Below are 19,166 nucleotides of genomic sequence, written 5' to 3'. Positions count from 1 at the left end.
CCTACATCACATTGTCAGCGTATGAGTGAGTGACTGTGAAACCTCCACCACAGAAGCACAAACCGAGTCTCATGAAGTGCTTCAGGGTGCTTATTAACACATTTCTGAATTCAAGACAACTCGGTTAAGACAATAATTAAGCATGATGCTATTGCTATTAATAGCCAACAAGAACAATGAGGCACAGTGTGTTCACAATGAAGAGTAAAAACATAATTTTATGCATATTATGAATGCATATGCATTACTTGGCCCCCATTACCAGAATGCAAATGAGTCATTCTATAATTTTATGGCAAATATCATATAACTGATGACATTAGGTGTGTGTGCATGTTTATATTAACTATTTTCTTTAGAAAATAGAACATTTTGAACATATTGTGGTAATATGGTGTCGTCCCATTTATTTCAATATTTTATCTACAATAACCTATTGTCATGGAATATATTAATTATGTTTGATAGACTTTTTATGATTAAAAAAAAAATATTTGAAGCTAAAATAAACACGAATTTATAATGTGGTTGACCAAGGCCATCCGCTGAAATTATGAAACAAAATGGTTAAAATGTTAACTGTGTTACTTGTCAAAGTAGCATAGTTGTCCTGATCCTGTGTGTGACTGTATAATGATGACAATGAATTGAGTTTTTGCTTGTGAACTATTTTTATTTTCCTGTGGTGCACAAAATGAGTTATTCTAAAGAATGTTGCTAACACTTAATTTGTATTTGTTGTCCACATAATGGAAGTCAATGGGAACTAAAACTGTCGACATTCTTCAAAATATGTTCTTTTACGTTACACAGAAGAAATAGGAAAATCAAGAAATTATGAACATTTTGACAGAATTTTTGGCTGGACTATGCCTTTAAACAATTACATGGATATATCCAAAAATAGGATTCTTAAAATTCATACACTTTGTCTGTAACATAGTTGGCAAATTCAGCAGTGAAAATGGTGTTTAATGATTAACTTGCAGGTTTCTTGCACTGATGATATATAGAAAACCAATATTGAAAACCTGAAACTTATAGTTTTTTTTTTTTTTTTTTTTAGAGAAAGCATATCATTTTTGTACTGTTTTGGTGTGGATATGAAATAAGCCATATGCATTTTGACAGTGACTGGTCTCATTGCATGAAATATGGGCGATCATGCTCCTCTTTACCATGCACATATCAAATGAGTCTTAGAGGGTGTGGTGGGCATCTAACAACCTCCACATCTCTGAAGCACACAGGAATGAAGGCATCTTTCTTCATCAATCAGTTCTAGTGTGTTTGCAGCCCCTTTTCTTATCTCCGCCCCCTTCTCTCTTTCTCTCGTGCTTTCCCTCCCAACTGATGGATTTGTGGTGTAGTTAAAACACATGCAAATGAGACAGCTGGCATCACACAAACCATGTGACCTGTCAAGGTGGGGGTGGGTTCAAAGACACACTGCAGCAGGGAACCCTCTTTACACACATGCACAAACCCTCCCTACCTCACTGCCTGGATTAATCCCTCCACCTCCTTCATGCCACCTTTCTTTCATTTTTTTTTTCTCTGTCTTAATCTGGAAGAAAAAAGGAGTGGCAATGATAACCAAACTAAGTCCCGGATCTTAACCTGGTTTATGTTCTTCCTCAGTGCAAATGTTTGCTCATGCATGAAGCTAATCACATGTGTGCTCTTGAACGTGCCCGTGCTCACACATGCACATATGCCTGCAGGAACAGGGCCTGTGTGTGTGTGTGTGTGTGTGTGTGTGTGTGTGTGTGCATGTGAGAGTTTGACAGGATCAACAGCAGGTATCCAGCAGTAGGTCTGCTACAGAAAGGCTGCCAGCTCACACACTCACACAGACACATTCCAGCAGACTGCCCTGGCCTTGTGAAGACAGCCATTTGCCAGGCTTCTCTCTCTCTCTCTCTCTCTCTCTCTCTCTCTCTCTCTCTCTGGCTCCAGATTATGGGTGTTGCTGTAAATCATATTTAGTGTGAATGCATGTGGGATTTTTTTCATTTTTTATTAATTGGCTGCTCATCTTCATAAACATCTACTATGCATTCACACTTTGTATAAGAATATTAAATAAATCCAAAATAAATAATATTAAACAAATACATAATAAATGGTAATAATATATAAATATATAAATATATAAATATAAATATATTACATTCTGTATAGTTATCAGAATATTATATATTTAAATAGTTTATAAATATATATATAGTTAAATAATTTATAATATGTCAAATTAATAATATAATTAAAATAATAGAATTACTTTAATATATATACATACCATATAAATACTACATAATACTACATAATAAATAACAATAATAACAGATGATGAATGAAAGGTTAAATTATAGATGATGGGTGTTTCTGTAAATCATACTTACTGTTAATGCATGCTGATTTTTTTTATTAATTGGCTGGTCATCTTCAGAAGCATCTACATGCATTCACACCATGTATAAGACTATTTTATATATATATATATATATATATATATATATATATATATATATATATATATATATATATATATATATACACACACACATATAAATAATATTAAATAAATACATAATAAATAATAATAATCATTTATTATAAAATTGTTTTAGAGCTGATGGATAGATAGATAGATAGATAGATAGATAGATAGATAGATAGATAGATAGATAGATAGATAGATAGATAGATAGATAGATAGATAGAAGTATCACTTTTGTGGACAAGATGAAACTAATAATTCATATTCCAGTTTTAGGCAATTACATTTTGAGGTATAAATCTTAAATTATTCAAATAAAATTTTCAACTGAAAAAAAAAAACATGCCATAAAAATCATAATATTTATTACATTCTTTTTTTCAGTTAATTTTCTGGATTTGAGGATAAAATAAATGAAATTATTAATCTGATTCAATGAGTTGACAATATGCTATCTGGCAGTTATGAGTGACACTTTCTTTCAATGAAGTAATGACAAAAAATTAAATAAAATCAAATATATATTCTTCCTGAACTAACAAAAATGATAAAGCCATCACTTGTGCGGTTTGGGACACAGGCTTCTGCTTCTTATTAAAAATACACAATGATTAATTATTGTAATTTTTGCTTTGTAGATACATTTACTGCCTACTGAAAAAAAAAACCTTTTTGTTTTATAGCCTCTGATCTTCAAAATCCCAGAAAAGAACAAACAATAATAGAGCACAAAAATTGTGTTTACATTGTGTTTCATGTTAATTGATTAATTAATGAAATACAAAGTCTTGACTTTGTATTTTTAACCAAAAACACATGATGATTGTACATGAGAGCCTCCTACACCAACATTAGCTTTACTATAGTTTGATATTTCCACATCTCTCTTTCTAAGGAATAAGATACAACTCAATAAAACAATTATGTATAATATTAAGGTGCCTTAACTGTGAAATCATGGCAAAAGAATTCAAACATGAAGTAACTCATTTCGCTGAGTGTTTTACAGTGGTTTGCTGTGCGTGACGGTGTAAATCAGATACTGTAGGTCTGTTGTTTGTAAATCTAGATGGTGTGTCTTTCTTATGAAGCAGCCGTGTTAAAGGTCCGAGCAACAGGTTTTTGGCTGCCTGCACAATAAATAAATAAATAAAGAAAAATAATTTAATATACTTAAAATACACACACACACACACACACACACACACACACTAAATAGAATATACTTAAAACACACAAAAATGTATATACTTAAAGGTATATATATATATATATATATATATATATATATATATATATATATATATATATATATATATATATATATATATATATATATATATATATATATATACATGAATACAATAGTCAATTGCTTTCACCTCTGGGTCCAAAATCTCTCATGTAGCAGTTAGTGCAGTATGGCTTCTCATCGTGCTGCACAGAGATGTAAAAACAGTGACATTAAAAGGCAACATATATAGCATATATGAAAATGTATATATATATATATATATATATATATAGGTATTTGTATACCTCTGCATGCTGGCCAGCTGTTAGCTGTCTTTTACACTTGTGACACTTCAAGCACAACGGGTGATAATCTCGTCCCAATGACCTCTTCTTCTCACCTGCATGGATCAAAGGTCAAAGGTTAAGCAATCAGCCAGGTGTGTTTGCTGAAGCTGGGGTTAGTTTGGTAAGAGTCAAGGGAGCTGCTTAAAATCATGCCATAGATGTGTGCGGTGGTTTGTTTATGTGAGTTTTGTATGTAAGTCTGGTTTCACCATGGAATAATAAATACATTTTAATTATTTATTTAATTTATTTTTTTTATTAGCTTTTCCTGTTATATTATAACACATATATGAACACAATAATGTACATTCTATCTCATCACATTTTAACTTAATTTACTCTTTTTCGCTCATAGGTGAATGTTTTTGGGTTAAAAATCATTTGTTTTAATTTTAAACTGAATTATTTCTGCTCATCCTCTGAAATTATGTGTCCCTCAGTTTGTAAGCATTTGTGGTACTGTAGATTTGCCTCATAGGTTTTACACTGTAAGGTAAGGTTTTTCTGCCACTGAAAAAAAAAAACGTTATTGCAACTTTTTATCTCACAATTCTGATTTTATAACTCGCAATTAGTAGTTTATATCACGCAATTCTGAGAAAAAAAGTCTGCATTGTGATTTTATATCACGCAATTCTAAGAAAAAAGTCTGAATTGACAATTTATTTCACGCAATTCTTAGAAAAAAGTCTGAACTGACCATTTATATCATGCAATTCTGAGAAAAAAGACAGAATTGTGAGTTTATTTCAAGCAGTTCTGAGAAAACAAGTCAGAATTGTGAGATAAAAAGGTGCAACTACCTTTTTTATTTTTAATTCAGTGGCGGAAATGGGCTTCCATAGTCAAAATTATTCTGTTGTAAAAAAAAAAAGATAATAATAACTGAATTATTCTATTCGTTTTCACCGCCCAATAATATGGAAAATGAGAATCTGAATTTAGATTACACTCTCAATAATTCCTCAAAATGTTGATTCCACAGTCATTTTGGACTGAATTCCCATTCTCAGTTCTATGTAGATATTCCCCTTTCATGTGCCCTCCTACTGAACCCCTGAATGTTACCACTGGACATGAAACCAGGATGAAAATGAGTCTGAACCTCTAGCTTTTTCTCTTTTTTTTATTTGTTTATTTATTTAATTTCGGTCCTCACAAACAATCAATCATACAAAAATAAATAAAGTTGTACATAATAACCGAAAAGGTGTAGGCTGAAGCCTCTGCTTATTAAGCCTACCCTTTGTACATAATTATCAATCAAATGAGCGGCACTTTTTCACTAGTAGCGATTAATACAAGGCACACATATACAAAGTATATAAAGAAAAAATAAAATAAAATAAATTATAATACCCGTTAAATTAAATAATCATTAACCACCTTGTTTAAACATTTTCTTGAATTGAATTACACAATTTTAATTCCGTATGCAAATTATTCAATATTCCACTTCCTGGCAGAACCAGACCTGCCTGCAGTCCAGCTCAATACAGAGGGAGCTTTTTTCCCTTGGTTTCAATGCTGAATGCTGACTGGCAGCTACATGGTTTTTCAGGCCAAATTCTCATCTTTCTTCAAGTGTTCATAGGTTTCAGTATTGTTATCTGCCAATTTAAACAGTCAAGCATCTCTAGCTCTGGCCTATTCCACTTCCTGCCACAGGCAGACACTTCCTGTGCTCGCGTGACTCATGTTGTGATGTGCTGATGGCAGTTAGGAAGCAGCAGACTGATTAACTCTACACAAAGGTATTGAGATATAGGCTTACACACACTTGGTTACACAAAAAAGTGTTTGTTTGACCTAGCATAAAAGCAGAAACTAAAGCTAATTCAAAGTTACCATTTGGCATGCCCTGCTATGCTCTTTTTACAACATCTCATTTTACTTAACATGAGAAGTTATCACAATAACTATACATGCAAACACACAATATAATCCAAATCACTCAAATATAGCAACAGCAAGTCAAATTAATGGACACTGTTAAGTCAAAACAGAATCCAAACGTAACAATGCAGCAACTCAACGCTCTACACTGATGTTTCTCAATGATGAGAACTGCATAAAACCTCATTATCATCTTAATCAGTATATGTTTTAAGCATTTTAATGATGGATCCCTCCAACCCCAGATGTCACTCACCAAAATAAACAGGCTTCCCACATACAGGACAGAAGCTCACCATTGTAACAGATCTCTAACAGATTTTGATGCGTGAGATGTTGAGATGCAGGAAATATGTAAGCGTCTCAATTGTGACAGCCCTTCAGTACAGCAAAGGATGTGGCAAGAGCAGTGCAGTGACAGGAAGCAAGAAATGATTTCAAAAGAAAATATGCTCAATTCGAACAGTCAGATGACAGAGAGGAGGAAAATGTTGGTCAGAAGTGCTGCGTTATGATGAGTCTGTCATAGCGGGGTTGGACTTAAGTCGGTCTGGCTGTTTTAAAGACACTTCACACTTCTTCTGTGGTCGGTCGTTGCAGTTTGAAATCAAAGATGATGTTGAGGGCCATGTGAGGTCATCAGACTTGTCGGAGTCTGTTATGAAATGAAAGCTTGTGGGTTGTTTGCTGGATGCGAGTCAAGGAAACAACAGAGAGGGAGATTGAGATCGAGGGACACAGATGTCAGCTGCTCGGATTTCATAGGTTGTCATGGTGGCCGCTTCTCAACCCCTCGATCTGTCCGCTCGCCCTTTTTCATCCTCTTTCTCTCCATCCAAGAGATTAAAAAGCTCCAGTGTGGGAGAACTGGACTTGAGGAGAAACCCAAAACTGCTGGCACGCACACACACACACACACACACACACACAGATGACATCACCAAAAGGCACTTGATTGGATGAGTACAGAAAGCCGTGAGAAGGAGAATCATTCAAGCCGAGACTGAGAGTGTGTTTTTGTATGTGTGTGTTGAGATATAAAGGATGAATAAGAGTCTGGCTCGAGTTGCAATGCACTATTGCCCTCCATTTAGCATGATTTATACACATACACACACAACTCCTCCACAATGTGTGAGCTGGAAGGGAAAACACATAGGCTTCATTTAAATAGGAAGAGCTTTGTTATGGTCTGCATGTCTGAACAATTCAATGTGGAATTCCTGCATGTGATTTTCTTCCTCTACAATAAATGCCAAATGCTTAGCTGCGACTGAAAATTTGTAGCATTTATAAATTCAAAAAACTTCTCTGTATTTTTTCCACTCATTTTTATTTATTTATTTATTTTTATTTATTTATTTTATTTGTATTTTTTCCTCATTTGAATACTTTTAAAATCATGTGAATTTTCATGAGATGAAGACTCCACGAAGTAGTTTAATAAAAGCTGTTTTATATCACATGGAGCAGGATGCCTCATAGAATCTGCCATGTTTATGGACACTTTTGTTATATATATGGCTTAATTATATTTCTAAAATGTCATCAGCAAAAATTGTGTGGATTTGCACGATGCTGCATCCTAAATAAACTCAACTTTCGTATTGGCAAGTGTTGTAAAAAAAAAAAAGAAAAGAAAAAAAACTCACTGAGCGCAATTTTAAAGTGTCCAATAGCCTGTAGACCTTTAAACCTTATATCTGTTGTGGTGCACAGATGGATTTATTTCTCAAAAAACTTTTGCAATAATATTTACAACAATAAAGTTTTCATTTATGTATATTAGAATATATTTTCACCTCGATAAATTAGAATGTCCTGGAAAAGTTTGTTGGTTTCTGTTAATTTAACTCAAATTGTGAAACTCATGTATTAAATAAATTCAGTGCACACAGACTGAAGTAGTTTAAGTCTTTGGTTCTTTTAACTGTGATGATTTTGGCTCACATTAAACAAAAACCCACCAATCTCAACAAATTAGAATACTTCATAAGACCAATATTTAAAAAAACATTTTTAGTGAATTGCAGGCCTTCTGGAAAGTATGTTCATTAACTGTACATGCGCTCAATACTTGGTATATGGCTCCTTTTGCTTTAATTACTGCCTCAATTCAACGTGGCATGGAGGTGATCAGTTTGTGGCACTGCTGAGGTGGGATGGAGCCCAGGTTTCTTTGACACTGGCCTTCAGTTCATCTGCATTTTTCTGCAGTCTCTTTTTTTTTAATTTTCCTCTTGACAATAGCCCATAGATTCTCTCTGGGTTTCACGTCTGGTGAATTTTCTGGCCAGTCAAGCAAACCAACACTTTGGTCATTTAACCAACTTTTGGTGCTTTTGGCAGTGTGGGCAGGTGACAAATCCTGCTGGAAAATGAAATCAGCATCTTCAAAAAGCTGGTCGGCAGAAGGAAGCATGAAGTGCTCCAAAATTTCTTGGTAAACCGGTGCAGTGACTCAAAAAACAAAATGGACCAACACCAGCAGATGACATTGCACCCCAAATCATCACAGACTGTGGAAACTTAACACTGGATCTCAAGCAACTTGGACTATGAGCTTCTCCACCCTTCCTCCAGACTCTAGGACCTTGGTTTCCAAATGAAATACAAAACTTGCTCTCATCTGAAAAGAGGACTTTGGACAACTCTGCAACAGTCCAGTCTTTCTTCTCCTTAGCCCAGGTAAGACATTAGTCTGTGGTTCAGGAGTGGCTTAAAAGAGTAATACGACAACTGTAGCCAAATTCCTTGACATGTCTGTATGCCTAGACCCCAGCCTCAGTCCATTCCCTGTGAAGTTCACTCAAATTCTTGAATTCAAAAAAAGATATTTACTATATATACTAGTGTGTTTCTGCTGGACAGGTAAGTGTTGAGCATCAGTCTCTTCTCAGAATTTGGTCCAATGGTTGCTCGACAGTCTTGTGTATACTGAACCAACTTCATTCAGAGAGGGATGAAAAAAACATTTCCCATCAAGCCTAACTTGGAACTTCACCAAACAGCAGAGTCAGAGCCCTGTCCACATGAGTGCTTGTTCACACACACACACACACACACACTAGTGTCTACTGCCAAACTACACAGAGAAGAGCAAAACAGGGTTAGAGGAAGGGAGGGCTTCTCTTTCTGTCCTTTTTCATGCTGCTTTGGTTTGGCTCTGAAAAACTAGCCTAAATCCTCTTCTTTCTGGCTGAGAAATGGAGAAGAGGGGATAGAATAAACGTAGGGGAAAGTGGGGAAAGCTGTGTCGCCCTCTTAATCAAGCAAGCTGTACACAATTTGTGCAATATGAATACATATTCAGAAAGTACTCACCTCATACAGCTGTCCAGACAAACACGGGCCTTTTTATACTGAAAGGAAAAATATTCAAAGTATATTTTCTACATGACACATAAATCTAATCTTATGTCAAAGCAAATTTATTCATGACTAAAAAAACATACATTATACATGCTGGTGAATTGCCAATGAAAAAAGAACATGTAAATTATTTGGCTAAAGATTAGCCATGAATTATTAAATGAAGAATCCCAAAATGGAATAAAGTGAGTCAGATGCTTCTTTCAGTGAGATATTATTACAAAATGTTGAAAACGGTTTTATTATACATTCAAATATCCTGAATATTAACTCATTTTTGTATTAGACCTTTATGAAAATAGTATGCAGCAAAATAAAGACGTGTATATACATGGTTTCCATTCAAAAAAGAATAATTCTCTTTTAGTCAATATTTGATTTATTTTTTATTTTATATTATTACATTATATAGGCCTACTTATTAATTTAGTTGCATAGCTTTTATCTATCACGAGTATAAAAACAGATAGAGAATATATTTTTGCTTTCTTGCAGAGCAAGTAAGAGCAGTCTAGTTATATTGAAGCAACTGAATTTCTATTATTAATTATATAATTGATTCGATGAGTTCATGCAACATAGAATTTGTCAGACGGATTCAAACGGCTAACTCCTGAGTGTTTAAGCATTTCTGAATGATTCATTAAAATAATCAAATCATGAGAGCTACATTATCGATCAAAAGTTTGTAAAATTAAGATTTTTTAATGTTGTTGAAAGAAGTATCTTATAAGCTCACCAAAACTGCATTTGTTTGGTCAAAAACACAGTAATATTGTGAAATATCAATACAATTTTAAAGACCCGCATTCTATTTGAATATATTTAAAAATGTAACTTATTCCTGTCTGAAGGACCATGTGACACTTAAGACTGGATTTGAAACTGTATTTTAAATTTTAATAATGTTTCACACTATTTCAGTTTTTACTGGATTTGTATTCAAATGAATGCAGCCATGGTGAACATAAGACATGTTTGTTAGCGACCACATACAGTTCATGGTTAGTATTTGTACAAGTTTTGCTGTAATGGGGCTTTGTGTAAAACCCAGTGCACACAATACTGACAAGCATTAATAACATGCCATAAAGCATGTTTATGTGAACAGTATGTGGCATGTTAAGTTACAGAGCTGCAGGCTTGAGACAAGCTGGCATGTGTGTGATTTATGTACGACTGTGCGTGTAATAATGTTTGTAAGTCTCAGTTGGTTTTGGCATGACATGCATTGGGCCAAGAGGCTTGAAAGCAGACAGCGAATCTATGCCCGACGAACCAGAAACTTGGCAAACACACTCAATCTCTGATGTGACGGGAAGACGCTCCATGAGACGCCTAGACCAGGATCCTGCTATTTCTACTCCAGAAGACATCACAGTAAACTCATCTGTCTCAGCCAACTGGTGATGTCCGACTAGACGGCTTAAGACATGCACCATTTTTGAAGAACAACGATAAAACATACTTTAAGGTTTAGTAGACGTGTTTTTATGTTTACAGGCCCGCAGAGGTGATTAAACCCAGCTCTTCCACTAATTAATGCTGACTACCAACACCCAAGTCGACGCATCTTAATCAAAACCAGCTTTCGGCTTACAGTGTGAAAATGTAGTAGTTTAGAACTGCATTCAGAAGAAAGAGTGGGTCAGCCAGCAGAACAAACGGCTCTTAAATGTGTTGATTCTTGCCTTTGCATTCTTAGCATTTCTCTTCAACTTTTTTTCTGTCTTATAGTTTTTTCCTCTCGGTTCTCATCCGAATCGGCCAATGCCAATTCACTCAGATTTGGTTTGGCTTAAACGCAAGGAGGCCGGGCGCTCTCCTCCCTTCTCCCTCTCTCATTTCCTGTGTTTTTCCCCTCTTCTTTCTTTCTAGCGCTCATTCTCACCCAGTCTGCTCTGTTCCTCTCTCTCTTTTTTGAGACTAGTCACACTGGTTTTAGAGGTTTCCAGTAATTCCTTTGTCCTTTAAATAAATAATGCAAAGCACAGCTTCCTCTGGCTTATGTGCGTATACACATTTCACTGCATTGCGAAGATCTCTTGATGAATAGAATCTGCCTGGTCGAGGTTAAGGAAACAGAGTGCTTGGGAATGGTCACCATGTATACTTAAAAGGAAGTTTTTCGTGTTTAATATTGTATCAAATCAGAATCCGAGCGCATGTTAATTTTTAATTTGAACCGAATGAGCATTTTAAATCATCAGCCTTGCCTGAATTTTAATTATCTCTGAGTATTAGTGAGGAAACGTACGCTATTTCCCCCCTCGCCATCTCACCCTTTGTTTCTCCTCTCTCTCCTTATACAGCTGGTGTATGCTGGGGGCCCTCCCCCACCATTTGAACAAACCAATAAGAGGGCCTATCAGCTGAGACCCCCCTCCCCACCACACACACACACCTCCCTTCCCCCATCCTCTCTCTCTCTCTCTCTCTCTCTCTCTCTCTCTCTCTTCCCATCCCCCTTTCCCTCTCTCTATCACTCCCCCATTTTTCCTTTCAAACCCCTCTTGCTGCCATCTCTCGCCCAATCTTTAAATTATCACTACAGAACATGCCTACTGTGATTGTAGTATCTTCTCAATGTGTGTTTCTATGAAACCAGGAGAGCTGTTAGTCTTCACAAATAAAGGGATACAGGACAGGCAGAAATAGCACATCATAAACACATTCTGGGAAGCATATGACGTGCACGGGAGTGTGTTTTCGAAATAAAGCGAGATAAAAACAGTGTGTCAAGGTGGGATTTGAAAATGAGACTCACACCCACATGCACAGCTCCTATGTGACTCATTGAAGAAATCTTGAATACAAATTTATAGATCTGTTAAACGTTATACCCATATGTTCACATAAATGTGATACATAGACTATACAGAAATCCAAGACTAAGAGAAGTTAATCTAGAATTCTTAAAAGTAGACTACATAATTTTGTCGATTTCATTACATCTTTGTTTTGTTTGGGTCGACTTGCATGCTACTGGCCAACAAGAGGCGTGTTCAGGTTTAAATGTCCAGCAAGCCCTAGAGAATATCCAGTGTTAACAACTACAGGCGAAGCAAATCAAACGTTTACATACATCGAGAAAAAAATGCATGGGATATTTAAGTGAACGGAGGCAGTTTGTCAAGATAAATTGGAGAAGCATCTAATATTTGTAAATTATTCACGAGTTTCCCCTTCAGCGAGGCATCTCTCTAGTTTGCATTCCCTTCAGTGCTGCAACTAGTCCAGAGCAATGGAATCACGATAGAGGGGCCACAAGCGCCACCTATTTTAACCTGTTAACTTCCACAAGGCCCCTCGGTGGGCCGCCTACGTTTACTTCACTATATTACAATTAAATCCTAATCTAATCATGACAAACTATATATCGATGGAAAGGTCTAAGACTCCTAAATAGATATTTTAACAATCTTTTTGTTAAAAATTATCTAGGAAAAGTAATATTAATTTATGGCAAGAGTGTACACCACAAACCTTCATCATAACAGGAATTCTGACCTTTGTCTTCTTTGTTGCCTTTTTCTCTATCACACTTTATCAAATTACATATCACTTGAAAACATAAATTCTCAAATGTTATCCCTTGAAAACCATTTTAAATTCAAACATTGCATTACCATGAAAATGGTAAATCAAAAACATTTTACAAAATGTTTTCAGTCATGAATTATAAAAATGTAGGTTTGGATCATGCACTTTCAAGTCTATGTTCAAAAATGTGAGTGACAGTAAACAGGTTAAATAATAATAATAATAATAGCTGTTAGTATTAATACTATTAATATTTATATTGTTTAAATAGGTAAACTATTATTTCATAATTTTATTTTTATTTTATTTTAACTTTACGCCATTAAAGTTGTACAAAAGTTAAATGGAAATGCAAACAATTCATAAAAAAGCACAAGATAAACTTGATAAGAACATAAATAATAATGCAGATAATACAGCCAACAGTTTACACAAGATTAAAGAATAAAACCAACTAAGTAGAAGACCTAAAGTAAACATTTCAGTCTGAATTTCAGGAAATCTGGAGATGGTAAAGATTTTATTTACAGCATTACGTTTGAATTAAGTTTGAATACAATAGAAATACAGAGAATTAGCAGACTGCTTTTTTATATTGTTTTCCGAAGGATTTCACGTACTAGAGATGGACGTCCGTCTTTCATTTCATTTGAAGTGTGAAGTGAGCCTCTCTCAATATGTGGATGATACTGTGGCTTGAGAGCAGTGAGTGCGCTCTGCGCTCGACTGCTCTGGTCTGCTGTGCTGGAGCTGTGAAATCGCGCTGATGGTCTGTCACATTATTCTCACTGACACCGTCTGAGCGCAGGAGCACCACGCCAAAGACCAGCTCCAAAACACTTCACAACACACAGCTCCGGGTGAGTTCCGCTATTTATTTCATAGCTAATATACACATGTTTTTGTCTGAGTCGGAGGAGTGGAAAAAATAGCTTTTTTCGCCGCTTTTTCCACTGGTGTAAATATAATTAGGGACTTTAGAAGAACGCTTCAGCTCTCACTGATCGACACAAAAGAGAGTTTATAAATATAAATGCCCTTCATAACCCAGGCAGATCCGGTTAGCGATGAGCAACCTGGTCAGGACATGTGGCTCAGGGGGTTTAAAGGACGACCAGGGCTTTTTTGAGGTAGTTTTGTGAGACTAAAGGCAGATGGTGGACTAAAGCCAGCGCGAGACTCGCTGCTAACGCAAGCTAATATATCTCCACGGTTTCACTCTGAATGTGAATTAAACCAGTTACACACTGTCTGGAACAACAAAGCGTGTTTTATAGAGTATATCTCTGTGTTAGGCGTGTTAGAAGAGCGGTGGACGGACAATATGAGGTGTATTTGTGTGTTTTCTATAGCTGGGAGCTAACGCTAGCGCTTCGCGGAAGTGTATGATAACTAGCTGCTCTCTCATATTTCTATACTTTATTTATTGGCTGTATTAGTCATAAACACAACGCACGTGCGTGCGTGCTGTGTTGTGTAGCGCGTCGCAGCTCGTTTTTTTGTTGTTTTTGTTTCTTCTTTGGCATAATTTGCCTTTGTTTCGGAAGTTTAAAACGCTTTTAAAATGCTTTAAGTACACAGAACGGATAACGGATTCTACTGATATATATATATTTTATAACAGTTTTGTATGTAACGTTAGTAAGCAGGAAACGCCTATAAGGAATAGAGCTTCTAAAGTAAAAACAGGGCTTTAAACCTCATCAGCTCGTTTGTAGACCAGATTTAATCTCCAGTTCTTTAGTATTGCATCGTCCCTTTAACGTTACCTTGCTATAAATGTAAAAAAATTAAAAAAAATTTTTTTTAAAGACTAATACATGAAGTTTATTTAAAAAGAATTTTAACTAGAAGAAAAGATAATTCATAGTTATTTATTTGACTGTTTTCCGAACAGTGTTTTTAACCTGTAAGTGTTTTCTGGCGTGGAATCGGAGAGGAGGAAGCGAGAGAGGGGGACTCATACAAGCTGAAAGGAAATGCCAATCGCCTCAACTGGTCATTCAGTGTCTCGAGAGCCCCGCGTCTGTTCCCCGGACCCCGTTCCCAAGCGTGCTGATTTATGCGAGGACGTAGGGGCCCAGCCAGCGGAATACGAGGGTTCAGAGGGGGACCACAGCTTTGGCCGCACTAGACTCTCTGGAGCGCTTGAGAGCTCCTCTGCGGCGTCTCATTCCCCTCCCACTTCCTCTTTCCTCCACCACCACCACCATCATCATCATCACCCCCATCCAGTGACTATGGAGCCCCCCAGGACTCGATCACGCTCGCGGTCTGGATTTTACCATGGTGGATTATCTAACCCAAATGGTAATGCTGGGAGTGGTGGCGGTGCGTTAAGTCCAGCTGGAGGAATAATCCACCACCAACATCAGCTCGGAGCTGCTCATGGACACACCGAAAACCTGCGCCCACCCGGAAACACGCTTTCCCCAGGCTCCAACAGACACACAGGGCCTGGAACGCACAGAAACTCAGGAGCAGGTAAACCAGCCTTAAACCACCATCATTTTCAGAAAAAATAGTTTTTTTTTTTTTTTTTTACTTTATTGAGATTTTAACATGCTGTACTATATTTGGTTGGAAAATGGTATCTCTTTGGGGAATGTCGTGGCCTAATGGTAAGAGAGTTTCACTCCTAACCCCTAAGGTTGTGGGTTCGACTCTCGGGCTGGCTATACCACGACTGAGGTTCCCTTAAGCTGCTCCCTGGGCGCAGCAGCATAAATGGCTGCCCACTGCTCCGGGTGTGTGTTCACGGTGTGTGTGTGTGTGTGTTCACTGCTGTGTGTGTGCACTTTGGATGGGTTAAATACAGAGCACGAATTCTGAGTATGGGTCACCATACTTGCCTGTATGTCACTTCACCGACCACATCTGGAATTGAGGGCTCTTCTCCAGCAGTTTATTGTAGTGTTATTGTTTGGAATAGTTTTGGACTGATTGTACCCTGTATTTGTGGAGCATTCAATCAGAAGAACAGAAGTCACAAATATCAGCCATCTCCTTCAGCAGCCATGCAGCTTTGTATTCCACTCTTCCCAGTACTATCTCAGTATCAGGGATGTAGGAAAGTCACACACAGGATTCACGTGAGCTCTGATATTTTCTTAAATTGACTTTGTTTCAAGTTTGTGTAGGGTCACAATATGGCATTTTACCCCTGATACCAGACAAAATTGCAGTTTTCCTTATTTCTTCATAACTTTTTGCACATGTTCTCATGAGCAATACACCAAGCATTCTTATCAGCTCAATATTGGTATTCTATTAATCTGTGGGAAACCAATTGCTTTCCCACAGACTTGCACTATATGAGTTGCGGCACATGCCCCTGGGGAAATGTATATCAGAATCAGAAGAGCTATGTGTCATGAGAGTATGTTGACACACGCAAGGAATTTAAGTTGATGACAGGAGCTTCCAGTGTATATAATGTAAATATAAAACCGCAGATGGTCTTATTCAAAGTGCAAATTCATTCTCTACCAGCAGGAGGCGCTTTTGGAGAAGCTGAAACAGCGGTTTCCGCGGTCACTGCTTTAATCAAAACTGAGATGCGCTCATGAACTCTGCTTTATCAGGCATTATAGGAAAGATCAAATGAAAATGACACCGAAACTTTTCTGAAGACAATCGGTTCCATTCAAAAAAAGATACATTTCTATTCAAACACCTATGCCGCGTGCTCATGTTTATTCAACGAAGTCAAAGCCATTTGGAAACTCTGTTTGTGGCAATCCGTGTTGATATTGTGGTGGGCCGCCACAAATACATCAGTGTATGGGAAACTCTGTACTGATTTTGTGCTCAGCTCCGTCTTGTGCCCTACAGTGTCTGCACAGCTTTCAAAGTATACTCCACTGCAGATGAGCATGGATGGATGAGTTCAACACAAGCAGTACCATGTAGTGGACTCGTTTTGGCTCAACATTCCCCTCACGTGTGTGCTGTTGTACACATTCCTGATGATGATACTTTGGGCTTTAGTGCCTCATGGTTTACCTTAAGCAGTAGATTTGACAAGATGCTCTTTAGTACTAGAGACGGACTTGCATTCATTCAATTACACAAGCTGTGACTATTCTCCTCTGTTTTAGATGGTTAATGTTGTTATCCGCTGGTCCAAAATAGCACAGCGCTTTCCCCCAAAGTATGGGACACTAGTTCCTCCCACCGACTTTAGGGTTTAAGTTAATAATTGACCAGATTGTGTCGTCTGTCCAACAGCATCACAGTGCTTTAAGATTTCAGTATAGCCGATTGGAATTTCCAAAATATAAAGTGTTCAAGCCTCTGGCATCCTTATTTCCTGCCACATAATGGGCTTAATCAGTACTTCCTTTTAGCCATAGACGGCAAGCTGGCGGGTCCAAATGCACATGCGCCCATGTGGTCACGCACCTAGAGTTAATGTAGCCACCTCTTACAAACTGTTACGAGACATTAAGTGGGGCTTGATGACATAACGCATGTAAAATAAATAAATTGGAAAACAGAGCCCAGGCACTGTATGACTGTGAATGCATGTGTGAAGGGTTGAATTGTAATATCTCAGGTGTTGCGCTTTAAGCTCAGGTGTGTTTGCCCACTGGCAGTTGCTTTTTGTGGCCAAGCTGCACTACACAAACACACTTTACTAAAAAGCCCAGACTGGAAATACCTGTCTGATGCAGTGAGTGTCAAGCAACCTGCTTTGCCTCGCTGCCGCCGCTGCACCAACTAGACTAATGTGTGTGAGCTTTGTTGGGTCTCTTTGTCATTAAGCAAGTCTTTTCTCTCTCTCTGTCCTATGATTTGTCCTGATATGCTCATCTAGAGATGAATGTGATACTGACTCTGGATGGATAATCAGAGGTATTTTACCTGAGAGTGTATATGTGATATTGACTAGTGGGATATACAGTAGCCGTGTGTGTGTGTGTGATATTGACTGAGATCAGATAGGCCGCTTTGATAATGAGAGAAGCTCGGCACACTGAAATCCCATGAGTTCAACACCATCTGCTCTCAATACAGAAGCGCTCTCTCTCTGCCTCTCCCGCTCTCATTCCTCATCCCTTTATCTCTTTTGTCCACCCGATTCCCCTTTCATTTTCTCACACTGACTTTCCCTGTCCATTTACCCTTCTGCATATTTCATCCTCTCATCGAAACTCATATTTGCCTGTAAATGCACATGTATGTATAGAGGGAGGAACCGTGTTAGACCTCCTGAGGCTTATTCTGCTGTAGGTGTTTGGTATTATTCTCAGCTCTGCGCGGCGAGGGAGAAAAAGGGCTTTCAGGTCCCATAAAATCAATAAAGAAACGGATTTCTGGTGGGCTTGTGTGCATGCAGCCCCTCCGCTGGTGAGTGTGTGTGTGTGTGCATGCAGACAGTTCAAGATCATTTGAAGGGTGTAGAATCCCCCCTGGGGCCGGTCCAGACCAAGCTCCGTTCTGCTGACTCGTAACAACTCGTATCCTCCTCCGATCGAAGTTTGATGTGACCCATTTACTTTTGATTACGAGCAGGCACGCACAATTTGGTTTCCACAGAATTGGAGTGTCTGTCATTCATAAAATTCCATCAGATCTCCTACCCCTTGTACATTTGTTTATTAAATATTTTGGTTAAACTGATTATAATGTGAGCTACACTCAAAAATAAAAAGTCCCAAAAGGGGATTATTGTAGATTTGGGATATTTGGGTTCCTTAAAAGAGGCTTTAAGTAAAAAGTTCTTAAACATTTTTTTTTTGTTCTTTTAGTGTGAAGAGCAATTTGACAATCTAAAAAAAAAAAGCTTTTTCACCATAAAGTTTTTTTATGCAATGTAAAGGTTCTTTATGGAACTGTAGATGCAATTTAAAGAACCTTTATGTTTAAGAATGTATCTATAAGAGAGTAATACTGTCAGGTCTGTTTAGCAAATTTTTTTAAATGGAAATGCATACCATAAAATTCTTAAAATTTTCAATTAAAATAAGCCTAGAAAAGAAAAGTCCTCACATTTTGGTACATATATACTGATGCATGTGTGTCAGTTTCTTAAATCTTTTTTTTTTTTTTTTTTTTTAAGGTTTCACAAATGTTTCAGAAAAATACAATTCTGTAAAGTACACCAACTTAGAACTTAGGTGGAAAAGTGTGATGAGAGGTGAAAGAGTCATAAAATAGCATTTGAGTCTGACAACATAATCAGTGTATAAGGGTGTTTTCAGATTTAGTATCTGAATGTATTTCAACCTCAAGGAGATCTTGTTAGTATTATTATTTTGGGCTGCAG

General features: G+C 37.1%; 2 protein-coding genes across 3 annotated transcripts in view; one reads left to right on the top strand and one right to left on the bottom strand.

The window, feature by feature from the left end:
• Positions 1-2,796: 2,796 nt before the first annotated feature.
• LOC127965166 (cysteine-rich protein 2) lies at positions 2,797-6,403 on the bottom strand. The gene is made up of 4 exons (XM_052565850.1): positions 6,237-6,403; positions 4,043-4,137; positions 3,886-3,940; positions 2,797-3,633 (listed from the first exon to the last, which is right to left on the bottom strand). The coding sequence occupies exons 1-4, from the start codon at positions 6,277-6,279 to the stop codon at positions 3,587-3,589; spliced, it is 240 nt and encodes a 79-aa protein (XP_052421810.1). The 5' UTR covers positions 6,280-6,403; the 3' UTR covers positions 2,797-3,586.
• Positions 6,404-13,595: 7,192 nt separating this feature from the next.
• Positions 13,596-19,166, top strand: part of LOC127964972 (E3 ubiquitin-protein ligase RNF38-like) — a 29,911-nt gene continuing 24,340 nt past the window's right edge. Inside the window, exons 1-2 of one of the 2 annotated variants that reach the window (XM_052565527.1) lie at positions 13,596-13,755; positions 14,793-15,379. In XM_052565527.1, the coding sequence (XP_052421487.1) occupies positions 14,875-15,379 (505 nt within the window). In that variant the 5' untranslated portion in view covers positions 13,596-13,755; positions 14,793-14,874. The remainder of the gene's footprint in view (positions 13,756-14,792; positions 15,380-19,166) is intronic. The other variant, XM_052565603.1, reaches the window with a different exon arrangement.

The sequence above is a fragment of the Carassius gibelio genome, chromosome A1, assembly GCF_023724105.1.
Source record: "Carassius gibelio isolate Cgi1373 ecotype wild population from Czech Republic chromosome A1, carGib1.2-hapl.c, whole genome shotgun sequence".
Classification (NCBI taxonomy): Eukaryota; Metazoa; Chordata; class Actinopteri; order Cypriniformes; family Cyprinidae; genus Carassius; species Carassius gibelio.
This window is presented reverse-complemented; position numbering and strand designations above follow the sequence as displayed.

Excerpts from the sequence above, each read along its gene's own strand:
- LOC127965166 (XM_052565850.1), bottom strand. The coding sequence starts at position 6,279 with ATGGTGAGCTTCTGTCCTGTATGTGGGAAGCCTGTTTATTTTG. Across the intron at positions 3,941-4,042 it reads CAGCTGGCCAGCATGCAGAG|CACGATGAGAAGCCATACTG; the intron begins GTATACAAATAC and ends ATCTCTGTGCAG. Across the intron at positions 3,634-3,885 it reads GAGAGATTTTGGACCCAGAG|GCAGCCAAAAACCTGTTGCT; the intron begins GTGAAAGCAATT and ends TTTATTGTGCAG.